The following is a 23,833-nucleotide window of genomic DNA, read 5'->3' as shown; positions in this document are numbered from 1 at the left end:
TAGTGCAGCCCTGGGAATATACATAACAATATCTTTGAGTTCTTCTGCAGGAACTAAGGCCCCTACCCTGGTGGAGGATGGTAACTTCAAGCTGAGCACCTCACCACCAACCAACCAGAAGAAAGCTGCACACCCTGCATCCCTCACGCCAAATTTTGCCTATAAAGACTTTTATAGGCAAAACCACCAGGGGTTTCAGGGTTTTAGAGCACAAGCCACCCATCCTCCTTGTATTGGCGCCTTTACAGTAAATGCTGCATTTTCCTTCACTACAGTCCAGTGTCAGTAAATTGGTTTACTGCCCACAGGTGAGCAGACCCGAGTTTGGTTCCGTAACAATTTGAACAAATTAACAATAAAAATAAATAAATATTCTTTAAGATAGGAGAAATTTGAACACTGGATATTTTGGTATTAAGCAATAATTTATTTTTCAAGGTGGGATAATGGTATTGTGGTCAGTTTTCTTCTCCCCAAAGAAAAGTTATGTTTTAGAGATACATGCTTAAAAATCCATAGATGAAGTGATATGTCTGGTATTTGCTTCCTTGGGGGAGAAGTGGTTAGAGCTGTACTATAGACAATTAAGATTGCCAAAATACCAGTAATTGTTAAAGGTCGTTAATGAGTTAGGTAATTATTCTGTTCTTGTATATGTCGAAGTTTTCCAAAGGTCTTTTTAAAAAAGACTCCTTTAGGAGAGCGCAATATTCCAAGTTCAAAGAAAGGCCATAGCATGCACCCAGAAAGAGTGAAGCATTCCGGTTTGGAAGGCGGGGGCTTTCTCTTTTATCTCCCACACCTGCATCAAGGCTGTTAAACAGGTGTTCCTAAGTGTCTCGGGGAGATAAAAGTCCGAACTACATGAAATTGTATGTAGAACCCAGGTGTGCCAGAAGCTTTAATTAGCAGGCTCCTCTACTATCCCATCAGCTGCTGTTTGTTCTCTACCTATCTCATTCCATCCCAAGAGTCTCCGCGCACATCCAAGATGGTGGGTCAGGACCGTGAAACAGGTCAGCTCTCCCTCCCAGAGCGCGCGCAGGGACCGGGATACGCAGGCGCATTCCAGCTTCCCTCACGACCTTGGCGGATCGCGCCTGCGCGGTGGGGAGCAGCTCGCGGCTCCGGCTCTACCTTGGGCCGGCTGCAGTCTGAGTCTGAGGGCGGCCGAAGTGGTTTGCTCGTTTAAGATGAGGCTTCTGCTACTTCTCCTGGTGGCGGCGTCAGCGGTGGTCCGGAGCGATGCCTCGGCCAACCTGGGTGGCGTGCCTGGCAAGAGGTTAAAGATGCAGTACGCCACGGGGCCGCTGCTCAAGTTCCAGATTTGGTGAGTATGTGCGCCGGCGCCCCGCCGCCCCGCCGCGCCTTCGCTCGGCGCCTCTCACTACGCGAGGCCGCGGCTTCGCGGCCTAGAGAGCTGAACCTTCCCTGTCCCGGAAGAACGGTGCCAGCAGCCTTCCGCTGCCTACCTTCTCCGGGGCTCTTCCCTGGGATGGCCAGGCCGCCTTCTTTGCCTCCAAACACAACCGCTCACTTCTTTTTTGGTTCCTATAATGTAGGGAATGGGGAAGGAGGGCACGAGAAGGTTAAATACTGAAAGGCGAAGACGCGGGGACACTTGTCAGTACGGAGGACGGGTCGGCGGCGTCACGCCATGGCCACCCGGCTGCCTGCGGAGGTGGGCATGAGTCGGCGCAGGGTCGGCGGAGGAGCTCCAGCGTTTGTTTTCCGGTTAACTTCCTCTCGGCTTTCGCGGGGTACGCCAGGCGGCCTCGCTGCCCCGCTAGGCGAAGGTCACCTCGGGTCGTTGAAGGAGACCCGCGAGGGACAGACGCCTTTTTCTCCAGGATCCGCCGGGCTGACTGTTGGGTGAGAGCGTAGGGATTCTGACAGCTGATAAGCTTGGACGGGGAGGCTGATTCTCCGTTTGCAATTTCTTAAGTGTTTTTGTAAAGGAGCACGTTGCTCTTCTGACAACCTTTCGCTCCCAGACAACTGCATCTTCTCCCCCACTCCCCTTACTCCCGTGAGTTCTGCCTTTTAAATCTCTTGGGCATTCAGAGAAATAGAAAAAAACAACCCTTTTCCCCCCACACCCGGCATTTTTCGACAATGTTCTGTAAGTGATTTTGTTGTTACCTAGTTAAGTATTAGAAGCAGAGCAGTAATGCATGTGATAAGGTAAGTGGTGTCGGGGAAGGTTTGAAAGGCTCAGATTAAAAACAAACAAAATTGTAAAGTTGTGGAAATTAGAATCCCATATCTCAAAAGGTGACGTTTTTTCAGAATAGGATGGTTGGATTAGTAAGTCTTCAGAGTCCTGATACTTTGGAACATTGGTGTTGCCCATAATGCATTTAAAATCAGCTTTTTCAAACTTCATGTATTAATATAAGTGTACTAAAGTTTAGATTTTCTACTTATCCAACTAGTTTTTTTGCTTTATCTTTAAAGACTAAGCAAATCTTTAATATTAAATCAATTTAAGTGCTGTTTAAAGAGAGTCAGAAAATAAGATGGTAAGTCTTTATTTTTGGAGTGAAAACTAAAAACCTTGCAACTTCCTTCTGATTAAAAAAAGCTCTCTGTAGTGTTTACTGTGTGCTTGGCATATATCATCATATCATCTTTCACATAATGATACTGTAAGAGGGAGTTATGGCTTGATTATTCTGACTTTTTTCTCCATATTTATTTTTTTCCATTAGAAAGTGGCAGTCGTACTAACTTATAAATATTGTTAAGGATTAAGTGTGATACTTTGGATTTAAGTAGCTAAAAAAAAGACTGCACTTTCCAAGTTATGTAATTTTTCTATTTTGTATGTCTTGGTTTCACTTGGGCTTTTCCAAAATACTCTTCTTTTACAGTTGCTTGTATTGGAATACTTGTCACAATAATTTAACAAATGTACCTTATAAAGTTTTGAAAATGTGTAAACAAATGTAGGGGGAAGGGCATTTAGTCCTTCAAATTAAACTTTTAAAAAAGTCTAAGTACTTCAGTTAAACTTTTGATACTTAATTTTTGTTTCCTTTCCTTTTTTTTCTTTAAGTAGAGAATTACAAAAGTCTGTTAAGTATTTTCTTTTGCAGTCATCCTGAGCATGTTACATACAAAAATCCTTCCCTTTTGTTTTTTAATCTGTATATGGGAAATAACTATTAATATGCCCTATGCCATACCCATTACAGGTAAATTTAGCTTGTTTGTTACTTTTTCCCCCAGAGATTAATGTGTATATAGGAAAGTGAATATTTGGTTTCTGATTTTGGTAGAGTTTCTTGGGCATTTATTTGCAAGTTTGTTTGGGAAAGGAGAGGAAGCGAAGACAATTGAGGGTAAATATGTGAAAATTCTTTTAATTCCATTTGAAATCGGAGTGCTATAAAATGCAACTTTTCATTAATTACCAGTGTTAACAAAGGAGAAAACAGTTTTTACCTTCCTTTCCATTGCTTTTGTCCCTTATTATTTTATATTTATTATGAGTACTCTTTCTTTAACTTTAGCTCAATATATCATCTGTTAATTGTGGCACTTTTGTAATTGCTAATAGAAAAAAATAACCCAACACATAAATGGAGTTGAAGGGAGAGAGATCAAGCATGCAAAATAGCTTAAAACAAACTTTCCTATTTTGTGTTGATGTATTTTCTCAGTAAATCCTCATTCAGTACCTGCTTGTGCCAAGGGCTAAAGATACCTTGGTGAACAAGACAAATGTGGCTCCTCTGGAAGCCTACAGAGAAGCACAGACTTACTTTATGTACCTGAGTGTTTGATTTATTACATCCGTTGATTGAGCAATTGAATTAGATAAGTTTGATGACATTCATTGCATATTTGGGGAAAAAATTTGTACTGCTTATTTGGACGTTTAAGTATTAAACATAAAAAAGGAAGTTCTCTAATCCGAGCTTAAAATAAAGTTCCCTCGTCACATTTTCCTTTCTTGTGATTTTTTTTTTTGTGTAAATGTATTCTGACAGGTACTGTTTGGCATGTTTGTATGCATGCTTTTTTCCTCCCATACATGTGAATTAACATGTCATCAGATTTACAGCATTTTATCAGTTGTTGGAGTTTAAAGAGATTACTGTCTACAGCTCTTTATGGTTAACGCTTATTTGAACATTTGACAGTTGATTTACTAAGAATAGTGGGTTAAAGTTAATATATCAAAACATAAGCAGAATACAGCAGAATTTTCCAGTTCTTGTTAATTTAAGAATCCACTGCTATAATTTTAGGACAACCAACTTCTAAATGGAGTTTTAAGAGGTAAATGAAGCAACTACTAGAAGAACAGATTTTAATTGAAATTTATACCAACTTAGCCTTTGCTTTCATGGTATGGAGGCAAGAAAATAAAGACCTAAGTCTGATTTGGGTGTTGATACTGATCAAGATTAGTAAAATGCTGAATTGAAGCAATCTGAGAAATTGGGAGTTATAGAGATCATGTTAGTTACTTAGACAACATTTGTATATTTAACAAATATTTGTGCACCGACTCTGTGAAGGTGCTTTGCTTGGTGCTGGGAATTCCGTTCAGTGCTCTCATAGATGTTAAAGGCAAGAGTAGAAGGCAGTCGTTAATCCATGGACAACACATAAAATTACAGTTGTGTTAATTGCTGTAGGAAAGTAATGATATGAAAGAGACCTAGTCACAGGGTCAGGGAAGGTTTCCATGAGAAAATGAACTTTGAACTGAGGCTTGAAGGATAAAATGTATTTAGAGAGCACTGTTGGGCAATGGAAATAGCACGTTCAGTGACCTTACAGTAGGAGGGAACATAATTTTTTTTTTGCTATTATATCAATTGTACTTTTTTTTCTGAATTTTATTTTTTTATACAGCAGGTTCTTATTAGTTATCCATTTTATACATATTAGTGTATACATGTCAATCCCAATCTCCCAATTCATCACACCACCACCCCCAGCCCCCGGCCACTTTCCCTCGTTGGTGTTCATACGTTTGTTCTCTACATCTGTGTTTCTATTTCTGCCCTGCACACTGGTTCATCTGTACTATTTTTCTGGGTTCCACATATATGCATTAATATACGATATTTGTTTTTCTCTTTCTGACTGAGTTCACTCTGTATGACAGTCTCTAGATCCATCCATGTCTCTACAAGTGACCCAATTTTGTTCCCTTTTATGGCTGAGTAATATTCCATTGTATATATGTACCACATCTTCTTTATTCATTCATCTGTCAATGGGCATTTAGGTTGCTTCCATGACCTGGCTATTGTAAATAGTGCTGCAGTGAACATTGGGGTGCATGTGTCTTTTTGAATTATGGTTTTCTCTGGGTATATGCCCAGCACTGGGATTGCTGGGTCATATGGTAATTCTATTTTTAGTTTTTAAGGAACCTCCATACTGTTCTCCATAGTGGCTGTATCAATTTACATTCCCACCAACAGTGCAAGAGGGTTCCCTTTTCTCCACACCCTCTCCAGCATTTGTTGTTTGTAAATTTTCTGATGATGCCCATTCTAACTGGTGTGAGGTGATACCTCACTGTAGTTTTGATTTTCATTTCTTTAATAATTAGTGATGTTGAGCAGCTTTTCATGTGCTTCTTGGCCATCTGTATGTCTTCTTTGGAGACATGTCTATTTAGGTCTTCTGCCCATTTTTGGATTGGGTTGTTTGTTTTTTTAATATTGAACTGCATCAGCTGTTCATGTATTTTGGAGATTAATTCTTTGTCCGTTGCTTTGTTTGCAAATATTTTCTCCCATTCTGAGGGTTGTCTTTTCGTCTTGTTTGTAGTTTCTTTTGCTTGGCAAAAGCTTTTGTTTCATTAGGTCCCATTTGTTTATTTTTGTTTTTATTTCCATTACTCTAGGAGGTGGATCAAAAAAGATCTTGCTGTGATTTATGTTGAAGGGTGTTCTTCCTATGTTTTCCTCTAAGAGGTTTATAGTGTCCAGTCTTACATTTAGGTCTCTAATCCATTTTGAGTTTATTTTTGTGTGTGGTGTTAGGGAGTGTTCTAACTTTATTCTTTCACATGTAGCTGTCCAGTTTTCCCAGCACCAAGAGACTGTCTTTTCTCCACTGTATATCCTTGCCTCCTTTGTCATAGATTAGTTGACCATGTGGGTTTATCTCTGGGCTTTCTATCCTGTTCCATTGATCTATATTTCTGTTTTTGTGCCAGTACCATATTGTCTTGATTACTGTACCTTTGTAGTATACTCTGAAGTCAGGGAGCCCGATTCCTACAGCTCCGTATTTTTCCCTCATGACTGCTTTGGCTATTTGGGGTCTTTTGTGTCTCCGTACAAATTTTAAGACTTTTTGTTCTAGTTCTGTAAAAAATTCCGTTGGTAATTTGATAAGGGATTGCATTGAATCTGTAGGTTGCTTTGGGTAGTATAGTCATTTTCACAATATTGATTCTTCCAATCCAAGGAGGGAACATAATTTCTTGAGGCCAAGGCTGCTGACCTTAAAGACCAAAGAGAAGGTAGCACAGACCCTGGAAGGTCTGGATGGCTATGTTAAGGAAAAACCAGTAAGTATTGTGGAAAAGACATTGCAAGGAACACAAAAATAGATGTGGGGAGACCATTTTAGGGGACTCTTGGAGTTGCCCAGGCAAGAGACAATGGAGCTTGAAATAGAAGGGTGGTGGTAGGAGTAAAGGGACAGGTTTAAGAGATTTTTTTGCAGATAAATTTAGCAGTTCTTGGTGATTACATTATTTGAGGGGCCGGAGAGGTGGCATGCATTGAGAGGTGTCACAGGTGACTCCTGAGTTCTGGAGCGATGCTGTGCCATTCACTGTAGTGATAAACAAAGAAGACAATTTTTATGGGTTTTTTTGCAGGGCAGAGGGTGGGGGGGACTGAAGGGGATGGATCCTGAATTTAAAAAAAATTTGCATAGGTTACAATGTTGTGTTAATTTCAAGTGTACAGCAAAGCGATTGTTATAGATATACTATATATATAGTATATATTTTTACTTATAGATATATGTAAGTATATATAGTATATATATATTTTTTCAGATTCGTTTCCATTATAGGTTATTACAAGATGTTAAGTGTAGTTTCCTGTGCTATATAGTAGGTCCCTGTTGTTTACCTGTTTTATGTATAGTAGTGTGTATATGTTAATCCTAAACTCTTAATTTATTCCCCCCACCCCTATCCTGTTTGGTAACCATAAGTTTGTTTTGCTTTGTTGCTGAGTTTTTAAAACTAAAAACACAGTAGCCAGGGGAAAATCCTACAAAGAAATTTTCATCTCCCCAAAATAGTCACAGTAACTGAAACTAAAAATTTAAATAACAGTTATTATATATCTCCAAACCTACAATATGATAGGTTGTAAGATACACCATTATTCTGTATACCACTCAGAAGGAAAAAACTGTGGCCATCTAAACTGTGACACACTAATGGTTATAAGATAAATCTTGGTTTTTAAAAAGATGCTAAATAGGAAGAATGTACTACTTGGAAACAGTGAAGTAAAGGAGTAGTAAGATAAGAAGTTGATTCAGATTGTAGAGTAGTACAGAGTGCTCTAGAGAACAAATAAAATGGTAGCCGCTGCACCTGCCACTATGTTAGATTTTTAAAGTTACATAGAATTTAGTCACCAATTTTGTTTTGTTTGTTTTTTGCGGTACGCGGCCTCTCACTGTTGTGGCCTCTCCCGCTGCGGAGCACAGGCTCCGGACGCGCAGGCTCAGCGGCCATGGCTCACGGGCCCAGCCGCTCCATGGCATGGCATGTGGGATCTTCCCGGACCGGGACATGAACCCGTGTCCCCTGCATCGGCAGGCAGACTCTCAACCACTGCGCCACCAGGGAAGCCCTGTTTTGTTTTGTTTTGTTTTGTTTTTTACCATTTTAAGCAATAAATAGCTCAGGAGTTAACTGAATACCGTGCACAAAATAGTTGTTTCTTCTTAATAATGAATGAAGTACCTTAGTTCAAAGCTTTTAGATGTAAGTAAAATATGAATGGTTTAAGGTTTTATCTTCTCTTACAGAAAATGGGAACATTGTTTCCTTACAGTTTGCCATTAACGTAAGTGGTAGAGATCAAATTTAATATATTATTTGGAAATCTCATAAATAACCTCGTAGATTTTGAATGGTATAGGTACTGGGAAGGTGAGCATTTACTGGACTAGCAGTTTGGAGGCCTAGTTCTTAACTCCATCTGCCTTTTATCTTCTGAATGACTTTGGGGAAATATTTAATCTCTAGCTCTCAACTTGTTCATCTGTAAAATAAGGGTGTTGGTTGCATTCCAGTTACCTCTAATATTCTATTATTAGGTACTGTAAAGAAGCTTGAAGGGAAAAAGTAAAAGCATGCATGTATATTTCATTTCCATCTTTGTCACTTAAGAGTGTAGTTGGAGTCCTCTGGTTCATTTGATTTTTGTCACCGTCCCTGCTTTTCAAAAAGGAAAATCATGTTTTCACATACTTTATCTTGATTGGGGTGTAGCTTGGGAGTGATAAGGAAGAAATCTTGGTCACAGATTTTAGCACGAAGTGCTCATAATCAAGCCCTTGTTTTGTTTTGTTTGTTTTAATTTTTATTGGAATATAGTTGATTTACAGTGTTGTGTTATCAGGCCCTTGTTTTTTTGTTTTATTTTTGTGGTACGCGGGCCTCTCCTGTTGCGGCTGCGGACGCGCAGGCTCAGCGGCCATGGGTCCCCAGCCGCTCCGCGGCATGTGGGATCTTCCCGGACCGGGCACGGACGCAGGCGGAGTCTCAACTACTGCACCACCAGGGAAGCCGAGGCCCTTGTTTTTAATGTCCCCTTTTTCATGCCACTTGTTTTCCTGTTTTGTCCAATTTTTAGGAAGATACGAATTTGTTTTTCACAGTAACATTTGAAGACCAGTTGTCTGGTGGGAGAGACAGACATGTAAACAATATAACAGTAAACCACTCTGTTCTGAGTGTTCTAAAGAAGTCTTAAAAACCCAGAGAGAAGAAGTATTACTTATTCAGGGAGAGTTGGAAGGCTTTGCAGAGGAGGAAATGAAATTTTGCAAGGGTATGGGGAACTCCACCAGGAGATACAGAGAATGAGCTTTACTAGCTAAAAGAAGAACACATGCAAATGAAGCCTGATTCAGCATAGAGGGGGAGGAGGAGACAGGAAATGAGGAGAGCTGGAGTAAGCTAATCAGTTAAAAACACCTAGCACAGTGTACCTGCTACTACCATTTATCAAGTGCTCATTATCGTAACTTATTATTTGTATTGTCTTTAATGTTGTAATAAGACCTGCAGTAAATAAACCTTTGAAAGCTTTACTTATTGACTTTCAGCTTAAAAAAGTGAAAATAAGCTCTCTGGCTGTTGATGCCGAAAGCTCAGCTTCTGTGTACACTGGTGCGGAATTGAATCTCAGAGACAAAGTTTTGGGTGAAGTAGAAAAGGATAGCTTTATTGCTTTGCCAGGCAAAGGGGAACACAGCCGGCTCCTGCCTTGAAAAGCTATGTGTCCCAACCCAGGAGGATTTGAGGAGGAGTCTTACAGCAATAATTCAGGGGTGGGGTCCGGACAAGGTTGGGTGTGTGCAGGGTCTCTTAATCTTGATGAGCTTCTCTGGTCCCTTTAATCTTCCCTCAGGTGGTTTCTTGGCTGCTCCTCCCTTGATTAGCAACTGTTCATGGAGGCTGGAGTCTTGCCTATAAGAAATGGGGGACAAAAAGTCTTCCATGGCCTGGAGCCCCACAGGATCCTTCTCGGTTTCACTGTGAAAATAACATGTTAACTGTAAAAATAATTTTTAAAAAAGTATATGGAAGAAAGTGAAATATCCTTGTAACTCTTTAATAACATTTTGAAGAACCTCCTTCAAGCCGACTCTTCGCGCAGAAACATAATGCTATATAATTTTATATTAGTGAGTTTATAGTTGTATGCTTTTTTTGAAATTTGCCTTCCCCTCATCACTTATCTTTTCATATCGGCAGCTACTGTTCTGTATCAACAGGCACAGTACTCCATAAGATGGGTATTCTTTAATTTATTTAAGCCACTGAATCTGTTTGTTTAATATTTATGTTTATAAGGCCAACTGGCCCGAGGCAGGGGAACACAATCAGTTTCACAGGTTGCATCAGACTGAAATTCTCCGGACCACCCAGTTCCAGAAACTGCCCTGGAGACATTCCGGACCACCCAGTTCCAGGAACTGACCTGGGGACTTTGCATCCGGCCCAGCCTTCCCGCCTTTCGAGGGGCGGGACTAACGGCCCCCCAGGATACCCGAAAAGACCACCAAATAAGGAATACCCTGCGCCCTCCCAGATTCACCACACCCCTTTCCCTTCTTCCCCTATAAAATCTTGCCCAACCCTCGCCCGGGCGCGACTTCTCTGGCCCCTTTCTCTCGGACCAGTGAACCTCGCCCGGGAGCGCTCCCTAATAAGGCTCACTTGAAGCTTTCCTCTGTTTCGCGGTGCCGTTTGTTAAGATCCGACCTTACAATGTTGGTCCTAATTTTTCATAAAATTACTTTGTTAAGATGACTGTCCTCAGACATCATGTGTGCTTGTCCAATTATTTCCATAAACTAAATCCATAGAAGTAAAATATTATGATTACGTTAATGGGTATCACATTTAAAATTTTGACATAATTAAACTAGTTAATATTCCTACCAGAAGATCTTAAAGTGGGTTGGGTTTTTAAAGTTCTCTAGTTTATTGCACTGTAATTAGAGAATGTGACATTTGCTGTTATGTTTTATTCTGCGGACATACTGAGGCCTTAGGCCCAGGAGACAGCCTCTCAACTCTGAGGAACTATTCTGAAGAAGGGAGGAGCCAGAATGTATAGAAGTTTAAAAAAAAAAAACCTCCAGGTTATCGGAACATCAAAAGATTACTGTTCATTAAAGAAAACCAGACATCTCAAGTTAATGAATTTAGTGCTTTTCTGTGTATGGGAAGATGCAAGAGTCTTTTTCCATCCTGAATCTCTCAGGGTGCACAGCTGGGGGTGTCTGCAGTGGCTTGATGGTTGCAGCATCCTTTGTTTGCTGATAGTTGGTGACATTCTTCATCCACCTACTTATTAGGCTTTCTTTGTGACCTAACATAGATGGTCAATTGTTGTAAATATTCTGTGGTCTCTCAGGGTGTTTTCCATAGGAAAAAACTGATGTATCTGGATTCCATTTATTGATGATACTATTCAGATCTTCTGTACTTTTTATTATTCATCTTCTAACACTGATTCAGTTTTCCACCGATCAATTTTCTTCTTCAGGGCCTTAAAATATTTTTTTAAATTCTGCTTTTGATTTTGAGGTTTCTTACAGTCCTTCCTTACCTCTTTTATCATCCTTTTCTTCCGCTTCTTGCAGAATATTTTTGGGTGTCGGTTCTTGTTTTGAATCTTTTGTTTGATGTTTTTGCTCTTTCAATTTGTGACACTTTTTCCATAGTCCCTCAGGTGTTTTGTTTTGTTTTGTTTTTTCGTTCCTGTTTCTCAAGCAAGACAAGGGAAACAACTTCGGATATTATCAATTGGTGAACTGTATCTTCTCCATTAGACTGTTACAGCTTACTCTCTCTTCATTAGAATGTTGCCAGCATCAGAAAGGCATAGATTTTTGTCTGTTTTGCTTGCTGCCATATACCTTTAGAGCCTAAAACAGTACCTGTCATCAGGCAATATTTATTGAAAAAGTGAGTACAGTCTCGTGGTAGTCCACTGTGTTTGGTTCTGACATAACCTATCTTCTTCCTCCTCACTTCCCTTTAAAAATTCTTAACTGGAGTATAGATCAATGTTTTCTGATACTGTTCCTTTCAGGTGGATTTCTACTTGGTTGACCTCTGCTTCAGTTTGATAGCTTTTAGGCGTAGAATGTGATACATGTAAAACTTCAGTTTTGAACATACTCTTCACTCAGTAACCTTCTCGACCTGGCCTCCATCTCTGCTGATGCGGCTAAACTTCCAGAATTCATTGTGTTATTGTCAGTCATCTTCCTGCTGCTCTTATTGGCCAACACACCCTTACTGCTTATCCTGTTGGTGGTTTTCTTTCTTAGATCCCTGGGTTTTTTAATCGAGTTTATTCTAATGTCTGAAGTCAGTATACAACCAACAGGTAAAAGTATAAGACAAACAGGAAAGCAGTAAAGCAGACAAGAGACATATCCAGTTTTGCCATTGAATTAGCATAGAACACAATATATTTTTTTTATCAGTCTCTCTAACAAATGATAAAAATGCACCGAGCATGAATTTTATGGTGTGTGAATTATATCTCAATTTTTAAAAATGTATTGTAAAGAATAAAAGTGTTGTAGGAAGGGGGACCCCTTCCTGAGAGTGGGCTCTTGTCTAACACTTGGAAATGAATTGTCTGAGGAGACACACATGCTGACAAAGCAAGAGACTTTATTTGGAAGGGGCGCCTGGGCGTAGAGCAGGAGGGTAAGGGAATCCAGGAGGACTGCTCTGCCACGTGACTCGCAGTCTCGGGTTTTATGGTGATGGGTTAGTTTCTGGGTTGTCTCTCGCCAGTCATTTTGACTCAGGGTCCTTCCTGGTGGCGCGTGCAACTGCTCAGCCAAGATGGATTCCAGTGAGGAGGATTCTGGGAGGTGGACATGTGGCATCTGCTCTCTCTTTTTTTTTTTTTTTTGCGGTACGTGGGCCTCTCACTGTTGTGGCCTCTCCCGTTGCGGAGCACAGGCTCCGGACGCGCAGGCCCAGCGGTGTCCCCTGCATCGGCAGGCGGACTCTCCACCACTGAGCCACCAAGGAAGCCCCTCCTCTCTCTTTTTGACCTTTCTCGAATTCTTCCCTTTGGTGGTGGCTTGTTAGTTCGTGTTCCTTACCAGGATCTCCTGTCATAAAATAACTCACGCACATTGTTACTGTCTTTGCCTGGCCAGGGCGGGCGGTTTCAGTCAGTGTTTCCTCTAACAGAAGCATCAAGTTATGTATGAAATAATTTAAGATGAGACAAAAATTCCTGCAAAATGCGGGTAAGTCACCATTTATTGAATGCTTTTATCAAGTCACTTTTACTAAGTGGCTGCCATACCTTATAAATCTGTTGATGAGAAATGCTTTCCAGAGTAAAGAGATAAAATTCCTTCCCCACAAAGAGTTGAAGAACTTACACAATTTATAAATGCTTTTTTTTTTTTTTTTTTGCGGTACGTGGCCCTCTCACCGTTGTGGCCTCTCCCGTTGCGGAGCGCAGGCTCAGCGGCCATGGCTCACGGGCGCAGCCGCTCCGCGGCATGTGGGATCTTCCCGGACCGGGGCACGAACCCGTGTCCCCTGCATCGGCAGGCGGACTCTCAACCACTGCGCCACCAGGGAAGCCCAAAATTTAAAAATTCTTTGTGGAATAGTCTGCAGCAAAATATTTCCTGAAATGTTAAGCCAAAGGTATAGGACAACTAGAAACTAGTGATCTCAAGAATAAGACACAAAGAAGGAAGAGAATAAAAACAGATCATTAATTGAATTTTAGGTTTATCAAATCTTTGGGAAAAACTCTAAGGAAGCCTGAAATTTTTTTTTTTTTTTTAAATTTTGGCTGTACCACATAGTATGTGGAATCTTAGTTCCCTGACCAGGGATCGAACCTGCAGTGGTAATGCAGAGTCTTAACCACTGAAGCAGCAGGGAAGTCCCAGGAAGCCTGGAATCTTAGAAGCCATGTTAGGCATATTTTGTATTCGTATGCGTTTTTACTGTGGTGGCCACTGCGGTGCTCCTAGAGTGAGGCAGCTGGAAGGGAAATCACTTGATTTCATATAATACAGTTCTTAAACCTGATAAGCTCCATACCTGTTTAGTGCTGTTTTTCAACTTTTAAAAACGCTAGGGTCTGTGATACAGAGTGAAGTAAGTTAGAAAGAGAAAAACAAATATCGTATGCTAATGCATTTATATGAAACTTTAAAAAGCAGTACAGATGAACCTATTTGCAGGGCAGGAATAGAGACAGATGTAGAGAACAAACGTGTGGACAAGGGGGAGGGGGAGAATGAAGTGGGAGATTGGGATTGACATATATACACTACCATGTGTAAAACATAGCTAGTGCCAACCTGCTGTATAAGCGCAGGGAGCTCAGCTTGGTGCTCTGTGATGACCTAGAGGGGTAGAGTGGCAGGTCGGGTGGGGCGGGAGGGAGGTCCAAGAGGGAGGGGACATATGTATACATATAGGTGATTCACTTCCTTGTACAGCAGAAACTAATACAACATTGTAAAACAACTACACTGCAATTAAAACAAAACAAAAGGCTGAGCAAGTTCTGATGTACATTTTGATCTTCATTCAAAGGACTTCATTCAAAGTCCTTTTTTTTTTAATTGAAGTGTAGTATAGTTGATTTAGTATTTCAGGTGTACAGCAAGGTGATTCAGTTAGTTTTTCAGATTCTTTTCCATTATAGGTTATTACAAGATATTGAATATAGTTCCCTGTGCTATACAGTAGATCCTTGTCTTTTATCTGTTTTATATATAGTAGTGGGTATTTGTGAATCCCAAGTTCCTAATTTATCCCTCCCCCCACCCCTGCGGTAACCATAAGTTTGTTTTCTATGTCTGTGGGTCTATTTCTGTTTTGTACATAAGTTCATTTGTATCTTTTTTAGATTCCACATATAAGTGATATATGCTATTTGTCTTTGTCTGGCTTATTCACTTAGTATGATAATCTCTAGGTCCATCCATGTTGCTGCAAATGGAATTATTTCATTCCTTTTTATGGCTGAGTAATATTCCACCGTATATATGTACCACATCTTCTTTATCCATTCATCTGTTGATGAACGTTTACGTTGCTTCCATGCCTTGGCTGTTGTGAATAGTGCTGCTGTGAACATTGTGTGAGCACTCTTGTTTATAATTTTTAAAAAAAGCATTTATAAGGTTAGTTTGTTCACTCCTGAATATCTTGTTTCTTGTATGGTTTATAGAGCCCCTTGTTCAGATTTCATTGCTTAAAACACTTAGAGCAGGTAACGTACCAGACAAATGTCTATTAGTGCTTCTACTAAACAGAGCAAAGAGAAGTAAAGATTACCTCTAAAAACCCAGTGTTCATTGCATTGGTCAATGCTGTTGACAATTAGAAAGCATGGTAAAAATACCTTCCTGATTTTCTGCATACACCATGGGAGAAATATTAGTTGACATTCTTAGAATGCAAGTAGAGAAACCAGTTTTGAACTGCTTTAAACAACACATTTGGAAATCTGTTTAAAACTACTAAAAGAATAGTATAGAATCCAAAGGCAGGAATGCATCAGTGCCTGAAGATGGCCTGAAATAGAAAACTGAAAGGTCTGAGAGGACTTCATACACTCTTGCTCTGGCTCACATCTGTATTCTTCTCAGTAAAATATATTTCGTTTTTCTTTTTCTCTTTGAAGATTGATTTATCTCCTCAGTCTTTTTTTTTTTTTTTTTTACTATTTAAAATATTTATTTATGTATTTATTTATGACTGTGCTGGGTCTTCATTGCGGCACATGGGCTCTCTCTAGTTGCGGCACGTGGAGGGCTATTCTTCATTGAGGTTTGTGGGCTTCTCATTGCAGTGGCTTCTCTTGTGGCACACAGGCTGTAGAGCACGTGGGCTCAGTAGTTGTACATGAGCTTAGTTGCTCTGCGGTATGTAGGATCTTCCCGGGCCAGGGATAGAACCTGTGTCCCCTGCATTGGCAGGCGGGTTCTCCACCACTGTGCCACCAGGGAAGTCCTCCTCAGTAGTTTTGAAAGATTACCACTCTCCTCTACCTACAACAGCTCTGATTAAATGTTTACCTGTCTGGAGATAGTTACTTTTTAAAATTCCAGTTCTTCATTTTTAGGGAGGAAACTCAAGCCTTCATGACAGGTTTGCATTTCTGGAACATTAGATATTGGCAAGGGGTTGGGTGTTATTGTATAAACAGGGTCCAATCCTGTGTGTGGGTGGGAGGATAATTGGAGGGGAGGTTATCGTAAATAAAAGGGGAAGGTGAGTTCAAGAGATGCGAAAAATAGAAATCACAAGTATTTACTTCATAACAGTAAATATCTGAGATTTTGCCCCCATTTTCCTTTAATAAGGAGATAGGAGAGGTTGGGGTTTGTGACAGACTCAAGTTGATATAAGTAGGCATTTGACTACAATTAGGGGCAGATGTTAGTATAGAAAAGGAAAAGTGGGATGGTTGGCACCATGGATTAGGAGACTGAAACTTGATGGACTTAAAAAAGCACAGAATCTATTTGAAACAGCATGGACAAATTGCCTAAATTTCCTTTCTGTTCATTACAGAAAGACAATCTAATTTGTATGCAAGTTCTTTCTTTTAGAAAATTAATCTTAGCAAAGTATTGTGTAGAATACTTTAAATTAAACAACTGCAGAAGTTGACTCCATATAGTAAGATATTTTTGTATTGCAAGAAGGAGATTTGCAAGGTGATTAGGACTTAAATTAAGATTTCTTTTCACAGTTTAATTTACTTAAGGGCCTTTGGTCCAGGGGCAGAAGAAATAGGCAGCAGCTACAACATATTTTTAGCGTGTTTACATATTTATTCGTTGAAGGTATACTATGAGTTATATAGTTTCACTCACTGCCCCAGAAAGAGTGAAAAGTTGAAAGAACTGGGTGTGGTGGTAGAGGTGGAATGATTACTGGCTCCTTACCATGTGTGCCTTTAACTTAACATTTTGCCCACCTTGATAAACAGTAGGTATGTTTTATTTTGGAAAACATCTGTCAGCAGTAGAGATGGCTATTTCAAAACAATTTGAACATTTGGGGAAAATTATTACATAGGGAAAAAGTTACTTGTTTTTTCTTCACAAGTCTCAAAGCAAATATAGGGAGGAAAGTTTACTAATGCATAAGTAAACTTGCCTAAAAATAGGTTGTGTCAGTCTTGTAAACTACTTCATTTTTCAGAAATAAGAAATGTACAGTTTGTTTTGAGGTATAACACATTAGTTTCAGGTGTACAATGTAGTGACTTGATATTTGTATATATTGCAAAACGATCACCACGATAAGTCCAGTTAATGTCCATCACCATACAGTTACATTAATTTTTTTCTTGTGATGAGAACTTTCAAGATCTGCTCTCCTAGCTACTTTCAAGTGTGAAATACAGTATTATTAATTACAGTCACCATGCTGTACATTATATATCCCCACGACTTTATCATTTTATAACTGGAAATTTGAAGAAACTTACAAGGTTTAAAGTCCTTTTTATATTTCAAGATTATGGATTGATTCTGTTTGAAATTTGATAAAAAGATTTGTGACTTAACTGAGGAGTTGAGACCTGAAGAACCAAGGATAGAGTTAGGCTTCTGAGCATAATAGCCAGAAAACTAGGAGGACTCTGACCTAAAGTGTGGCCTGTATATAGACATACTTTCCTTTACGAAGGGTTGGAAGTCCCAGAGCAAATATGACGACTGTTGGGGTCCACAGGCTTAGTTCACCCAGAGGGAGAATCTATATCTTCATCATGGAAGAACCTCAAGAGATATCTGCTATTTTATGGGTACTTGATTGTGGCTTTGGGGACACAGGGAAGGTTAGCTCTTACATCATCTAACTTTTATTGAGGTTTAATGGAAAGGGCCTAGGATCTCAAATCACAAAGTCTGTGTTCTGGTCTCAGCCCTGACTAAGGGCAGGGACCATATCTGAAGTCACTTGATCTCTCTGGGTTTCAATTTTTTCCCCTTCATCTATAAAAAAGGAAATTTCAACTCAAGGAAATTTCAACTCAAGTAAGTCTCCAGCTCTCAATTAATGCATTAAAAGTTATCTACTATCATTTTAGATCATCAACTCCATTGTAAACACCGATGCAAACTTAGGCATTGAAATCAGGTGGCATTTCTTGGTTTCAAGGTAGTTAGGCATATAAGTGCTTTACATTTTTTTTGGTAGTATCTTCAAAACAAAAGCAACATTAAAATTTTTTTATATAGAAAGCAGTTGTGAATCTGACAACAGTAATAATAAAATATTGGATAAGGTGAATGTTTAGGAAAGATAAGGTGTCTGGAGATTAAGTTCTTTTAAGTATTTAGGTAATAGAGACTTGTCTCCCTTTGCAAAAATTTCATACTTTTTAGGGACTTAATTTTGTGTGAAATTTTCATTCTAAATGTAAAAGAAGTATTACTTGCAAAGAAAGAGTGGTGAATTTCTCTTTTTTTTTTTTTTTGAAAAGTGAGTTTTCTTACATTGAGATCTACTAATATTTGGACTGGTTCTCCCTATCAGATATAAACTTGTTGCTGATCCCTTGAGTTGGTCCTGGTGGTGGTCGATATTTTTTTCCTTGATGATTGTGGTATTTTTTTCCTTGATGATTGTGGTATTTTTTTCTTTGATGATTGTATGATTGACAAAGTTGGCATCTCGGGTTTCACCCTACTATCTCTTACTGATTCTGCTCCCTCCTACCAAGTGGTACCTTCATTGCTTTATATTGTGTTTTTAACGATAGACGTCGTAACAGGTATGAGATGATAATTCATTGTGGTTTTGATTCGCATTTCACTGTTGATTAGGGATGTTGAGCACCTTTTCATCTACCTGTTGGCCATTTGTATGTCATCTTTGTGAAAATGTCTATATTCAGCTTTCCTTGCCTTTTTTTTTTTTTTGGATGCACCCAGCTTGCAGGACCTTAGTTCCCCAACCGGGGATTAAACCCAGGCCCCTGCAGTTGAAAGCACTGAGTCCTAACCATTGCACTGCCAGGGAATTCCCCCCTTTTCCCTTTTTTTTTTTTTTTTTTTTTTTTTGCGGTACGCGGGCCTCTCACTGTTGTGGCCTCTCCCGTTGCAGAGCACAGGCTCTGGATGCGCAGGCTCAACAGCCATGGCTCACGGGCCCAGCCGCTCCGCGGCATGTGGGATCTTCCTGGACCGGGGCACAAACCCGTGTCCCCTGCATCGGCAGGCGGACTCTCAACCACTGCGCCACCAGGGAAGCCCCGCTTTTCCCCATCTTTTAATTAGGTTATTAATTTTTTGGCTATTGAGTTGTATGAGTTTCTTATATGTTTTAGATAGTAACCCCTTATCAGAGGTTATATTTGCAAGTATTTTCTCCCATTGTGTAGGTTGCCCTTCATTTCATTTTGTTGATGGTTTCCTTTGATGTGCAGAAGCTTTTTAGTTTGTCACAGTCCCACTTGTTTATTTTTTGCTTTTGATGCCTTTGCTTTTGGTGTCAAGGCCAAAAAAAAATCATTGTCAGGACCAGTGTCAAGGAGCTTACTCCCTATGTTTTCTTCTAGGAGTTTTATGGTTTCAGGTCTTCTGTTCAACTGTTTAAACTGTTTTGGGTTGATTTTTGTGTGTGGTGTAAGATAGTGGTCCAGTTTCATTCTTTGCATGTCCACTTTTCCCAACACCATTTATTAAAGAGACTATCCTTTTCCCATTGTATATTCTTGGCTTCTTTGTTAAAAATTAATTGACCATGTATGTGTGGGTTTATTTCTGGTTTCTGTCTAATTGATCTGTGTTTCTGTCTTTATGCAACTACCATACATACTGTTTTGATTACTGTAACTTTGTAATATAGTTTGAAATAAGGAAGCATGGTGCCTCCAGCTTTGTTCTTCTTTCTCAAGATTGCTTTGGCTGTTTGGGGTCTTTTCTGGTTTTATACACATTTTAGGTTGTTTGTTCTATTTCTGTGAATAATGTCATTGCAATTTTGATATGGATTGCATTGAATCTGTAAATTGCTTTGGGTAGTATAGACATTTTAAAAATATAAATTCTTCTGATTCACGAACATGAGATATGTTTTCATTTATTTGTGTCTTCAGTTTCTTTCATCAATGTCTTACTAAAGTTTTCAGTGTACTTTTTTCCCCCTGTATATTCATTCTGGTGGCATATCTCCCTTTTCTTGCTGGGGCAACAAATATCATATATCCATAGCCTAGTTTTTCAGAGAGTTTAATGAAGGTGATGGGATGCTGTTGACTTAATTTCTGGAGTAATGACATACATTACTGTCATATTGCTGAAAAGTATCTTCCCAATCTTTGCAAAATAGAATCAAATCTTAGAGTCAGAAAGGATCTAAGAATTTTTTTTTTCTAAGAATTTTTCAAGTTTCTTTTATTGTGATTGAGCAGGCATGTTTGCCTAGTTAAGGGTAGAGTGGGAATAAGAAACAGGGTGTCATGTCTCGTGCCTTGGTATTTTTTTAAGCTTCCTGTGCCCAAATGTTGAAAGTCCCTATTTCAGATAAATAAGAGTTGTTTTCATTTCAGTGTTTATACAGTTGTTGATACCAACAACAACAACAGAAAAAAAGGCAAAATGATTTGAGAGCTCAGAATATGGCGGATTCTCTGAATGGGTATTTGTTCCTCTCCAACAGTAACCCAGATCTATAAAGTTTAATGTTCTAATAGAAGGATTTACTTGAAGGGAAGATAACTTAAATATGTGAAATCTATGAAAAAAGTTCATGTATCCAGCATCAATCATTATTAGTTTGTGACTGTTCTTGAGAAACATTTTTAATCTTGGTAATAATTTTTAGGCTTTGTATAACTACAAAATAAATCTAGTCATATTCTAAACGACTTAATTGGAAGCACTTTCATTTTTCTGCAGTGTTTCCTGAGGTTATAGGCGGGTGTTTGAGGAGTACATGCGGGTTATTAGCCAGCGGTACCCGGACATCCGCATTGAAGGAGAGAATTACCTCCCTCAACCAATATATAGGTAAGTAAATTTCTGTAGTTTATAAACGAGTTTTTTAAGTGAATTCTTTCACATTTGTAAATAAACTTTTGTGAATTGGTTCAATTAACTTTCCTTGGTTATTATAATTTCTTAGTTGGTTATAATTTACAGAGAACAGTTTTATAAATGGCAAGTTTATTTGATCCAAATATGGAAGAATTTTTCTGTAACAAGGAATTGAGGAAGATCATTTCAGAGATGGCAACCCTTCTAAAGATGTGTTTTCTTATGTAATTTTTATTGTGGGCGTAGATCAAGAACTCCTACAATTTTTTTTTTTTTTTTTGCGGTACGTGGCCCTCTCACCGTTGTGGCCTCTCCCGTTGCGGAGCACAGGCTCCGGACGCGCAGGCTCAGCGGCCATGGCTCACGGGCGCAGCCGCTCCGCGGCATGTGGGATCTTCCCGGACCGGGGTACGAACCCGTGTCCCCTGCATCGGCAGGCAGACTCTCAACCACTGCGCCACCAGGGAAGCCCAAGAACTCCTACATTTTTATAGAAAGCCAGTGGTACAAAATTCTGTACTGTTAAAATAGTATTTTTAAAGACCAGTGCTCTATAGTTTTATAAATTAATTTTTGATTGATTCAAAAGATGTTAAACATTTTTGTTTTAAAACTGCACAATAAAATTTAGTTACTAGTTTTTTCCTAGTATAATTGGCAATTTTTAGATTTGGTGTTTAGAAAATGTGTATACACATAGACTTGAGTTAAAGAAATTTTGAAGTAGATGAGAAATTGCAGCTTCTGATGAATTTCCTTCTTTTCTTTTAATAGACACATAGCATCTTTCCTGTCAGTCTTCAAACTAGTGTTAATAGGCTTAATAATTGTTGGCAAGGATCCTTTTGCTTTCTTTGGCATGCAAGCGCCTAGCATCTGGCAGTGGGGCCAAGAAAACAAGGTATGTAATGTAATAGCTTTGGTAGCTGTAGGTTCTTAGTTGTCAGTGAGATATTTTAATGGATTCTTCTTTTTCTTTCTTTCTTTTTTTTTTTTTAAGTACTTTTTGCTATTTCAACTTAAACCACTTTTTATTTCTGGGCAAAGCACTTAACCTCCTTTAGCCTTAGTCTCCATATTTATACATTAAGAATGATTAGGTCTTACCTTTTTATTATTTGAAGGACAGAGAGGTGTTACTTTAGTAGAACCTGGGCACAAAATAATTTAATACCTGATTTTGATTTTGATTATACAAGTTGGGCCAAATCATACAGCAAAACATAATATATACAAAATGTAGGCCTTTTATACCAACTAATATGGGTATTAATAGGTTTATTCATGTTAAAAATGGGATTTCCACCAATTTATTCTTATCAAAATTCTCTGTTTTTATTATTTGTTCTTTGACTTTTCTGTTCATGGGTAACCTAAAGCAGATTACCTGAAACAATCAATATAAATATACATAAGAATCTTGTGCTGTTTATTTTGTTCTTTGGTAGGGTCTTGCTGCATCATATACTCTTTCCAGATCTCTCATCTGTTTTACTTAAAACCATCTTTTCTGGAGGGTGTACCTTTCTGCTGTGAGAAATGGGAATAATTTCTCCCTTGAATGAGATTACTTAGGTTTCCTTCTAATAAGTATTCTCTTTTGGAGTCCTCTGGTCTTATCCTTTAGTTCTAGGCTGAGACTACCTTTAGCCAACTCCTAACATAGCTGTACTTCTTAGGGAATCACTTATTTCTAGTCACAGGCAAGGCTTCTTAACATAAACATCCTCAGGTGCTACCTCTAATTCAGATGTGTCTCTACTCTGTTATTAACAAAATATTGATTTACATAGGATTAAGAATTAGAAATTAAGTACTTACTGATAATGTTTTGTGCTATATTTGTTCATTCTGTTGGTTCTAAATTGATTTAGTGCATTTTACTTCTTTAGGCTTATAACATTGTCAGTCTACTGTGGAAGAGGATACTTGAAGGCTGTAGCTTTCGTGACACTTAACTTGTGTATTGTTCTCATGAAAGTAGACTTTGTGCCCAAATGCTAGGATAACTTCTGTGAAATCAAAGCCCACCTAGCTCAAGTGGGGTTAGGGGAAATCTCCTTCTCATCTGCTATAGGCATTTTGATTTATTTTTCTGAAACAGCTGGCTGTGAATTGACATCCTCACTACATCCTGCTTTTAGGTGATTTTGTTAAATTGAAACTTCTGTTCAACAGGAGCCTCTGATCTTTTGGGACAGTATAGATTTGCCTTCAAGAGGTGAATGAATGTAACTTAATATGCTAGTGCTTTCTAACCAACTTTTTTTTAGTTTGACTTAAAATGATTTGTTTGGAACACGGAATACAGGGAGTTGCTGACTAGTTGCATCACTAGTCTCTTGTGAGTTCATACATTATATTATAAAAATTCTAAAATGAACCCTTCTTATGCTGGTATTCTTTTGTTTAACTTATTAAGACTATTATGAGATTTCTAGAAATTTTATCTTTACATTAGGAATACTGTAATTTCTTCAGAATGTATAGAGCTGTGAATTAATGTTGCAATTTTCTGTGTACACTATCTGAATATATGGAGTAGCAGTAATAATTTGTATAGAAACTTAAAGTAGATTTAAAAAGAGCAATTTCCAAATAAAAATGAGACTATTTAAAGCTTACTTAATTTGTGATGTTGTTTTGATTTGAAAATAAGTTTACCTATTTTACTTAATTGTATTTTCTTTTAGGTCTATGCATGTATGATGGTCTTTTTCTTGAGCAACATGATTGAGAACCAGTGTATGTCAACAGGTGCATTTGAGATAACTTTGAATGGTAGGTTCTGAATAGTTTGCATTCTGTGATAAATGATTTATAATAAGCATCAGGCTTTTCCATTTTTCATAATATGCTAAATTATCTCTTTACATGGTCCTCACCTACTCCCATGGCTTTAGAATAACATCTATATGATGACCCTTAAATGTATAGCTCTGGAGAGCTCTAGACCTCTCTTCTAGGTGTTATAGCCAGGAATCCTGAACATTACCTACTCCCAAACTGTTGATTA

The 23,833-nt window shown here is 38.8% G+C and overlaps 1 protein-coding gene across 2 annotated transcripts in view; it reads left to right on the top strand.

Moving 5' to 3' along the window:
- The first annotated feature begins 1,080 nt into the window (after positions 1 to 1,080).
- Positions 1,081 to 23,833, top strand: part of SELENOT (selenoprotein T) — a 47,735-nt gene continuing 24,982 nt past the window's right edge. The window contains exons 1-4 of one of the 2 annotated variants that reach the window (XM_067737506.1): positions 1,081 to 1,330; positions 20,680 to 20,790; positions 21,592 to 21,718; positions 23,511 to 23,598. In XM_067737506.1, coding sequence (XP_067593607.1) covers positions 1,194 to 1,330; positions 20,680 to 20,790; positions 21,592 to 21,718; positions 23,511 to 23,598 — 463 coding nt within the window. In that variant the 5' untranslated portion in view covers positions 1,081 to 1,193. The remainder of the gene's footprint in view (positions 1,331 to 20,679; positions 20,791 to 21,591; positions 21,719 to 23,510; positions 23,599 to 23,833) is intronic. The other variant, XM_067737505.1, reaches the window with a different exon arrangement.

The sequence above is a fragment of the Pseudorca crassidens genome, chromosome 5 (genome assembly GCF_039906515.1).
Source record: "Pseudorca crassidens isolate mPseCra1 chromosome 5, mPseCra1.hap1, whole genome shotgun sequence".
In the NCBI taxonomy this organism is placed as follows: Eukaryota; Metazoa; Chordata; class Mammalia; order Artiodactyla; family Delphinidae; genus Pseudorca; species Pseudorca crassidens.
The sequence above is the reverse complement of the archived record's forward strand: the minus strand, read 5'-3'. Positions and strand labels throughout refer to the sequence as shown.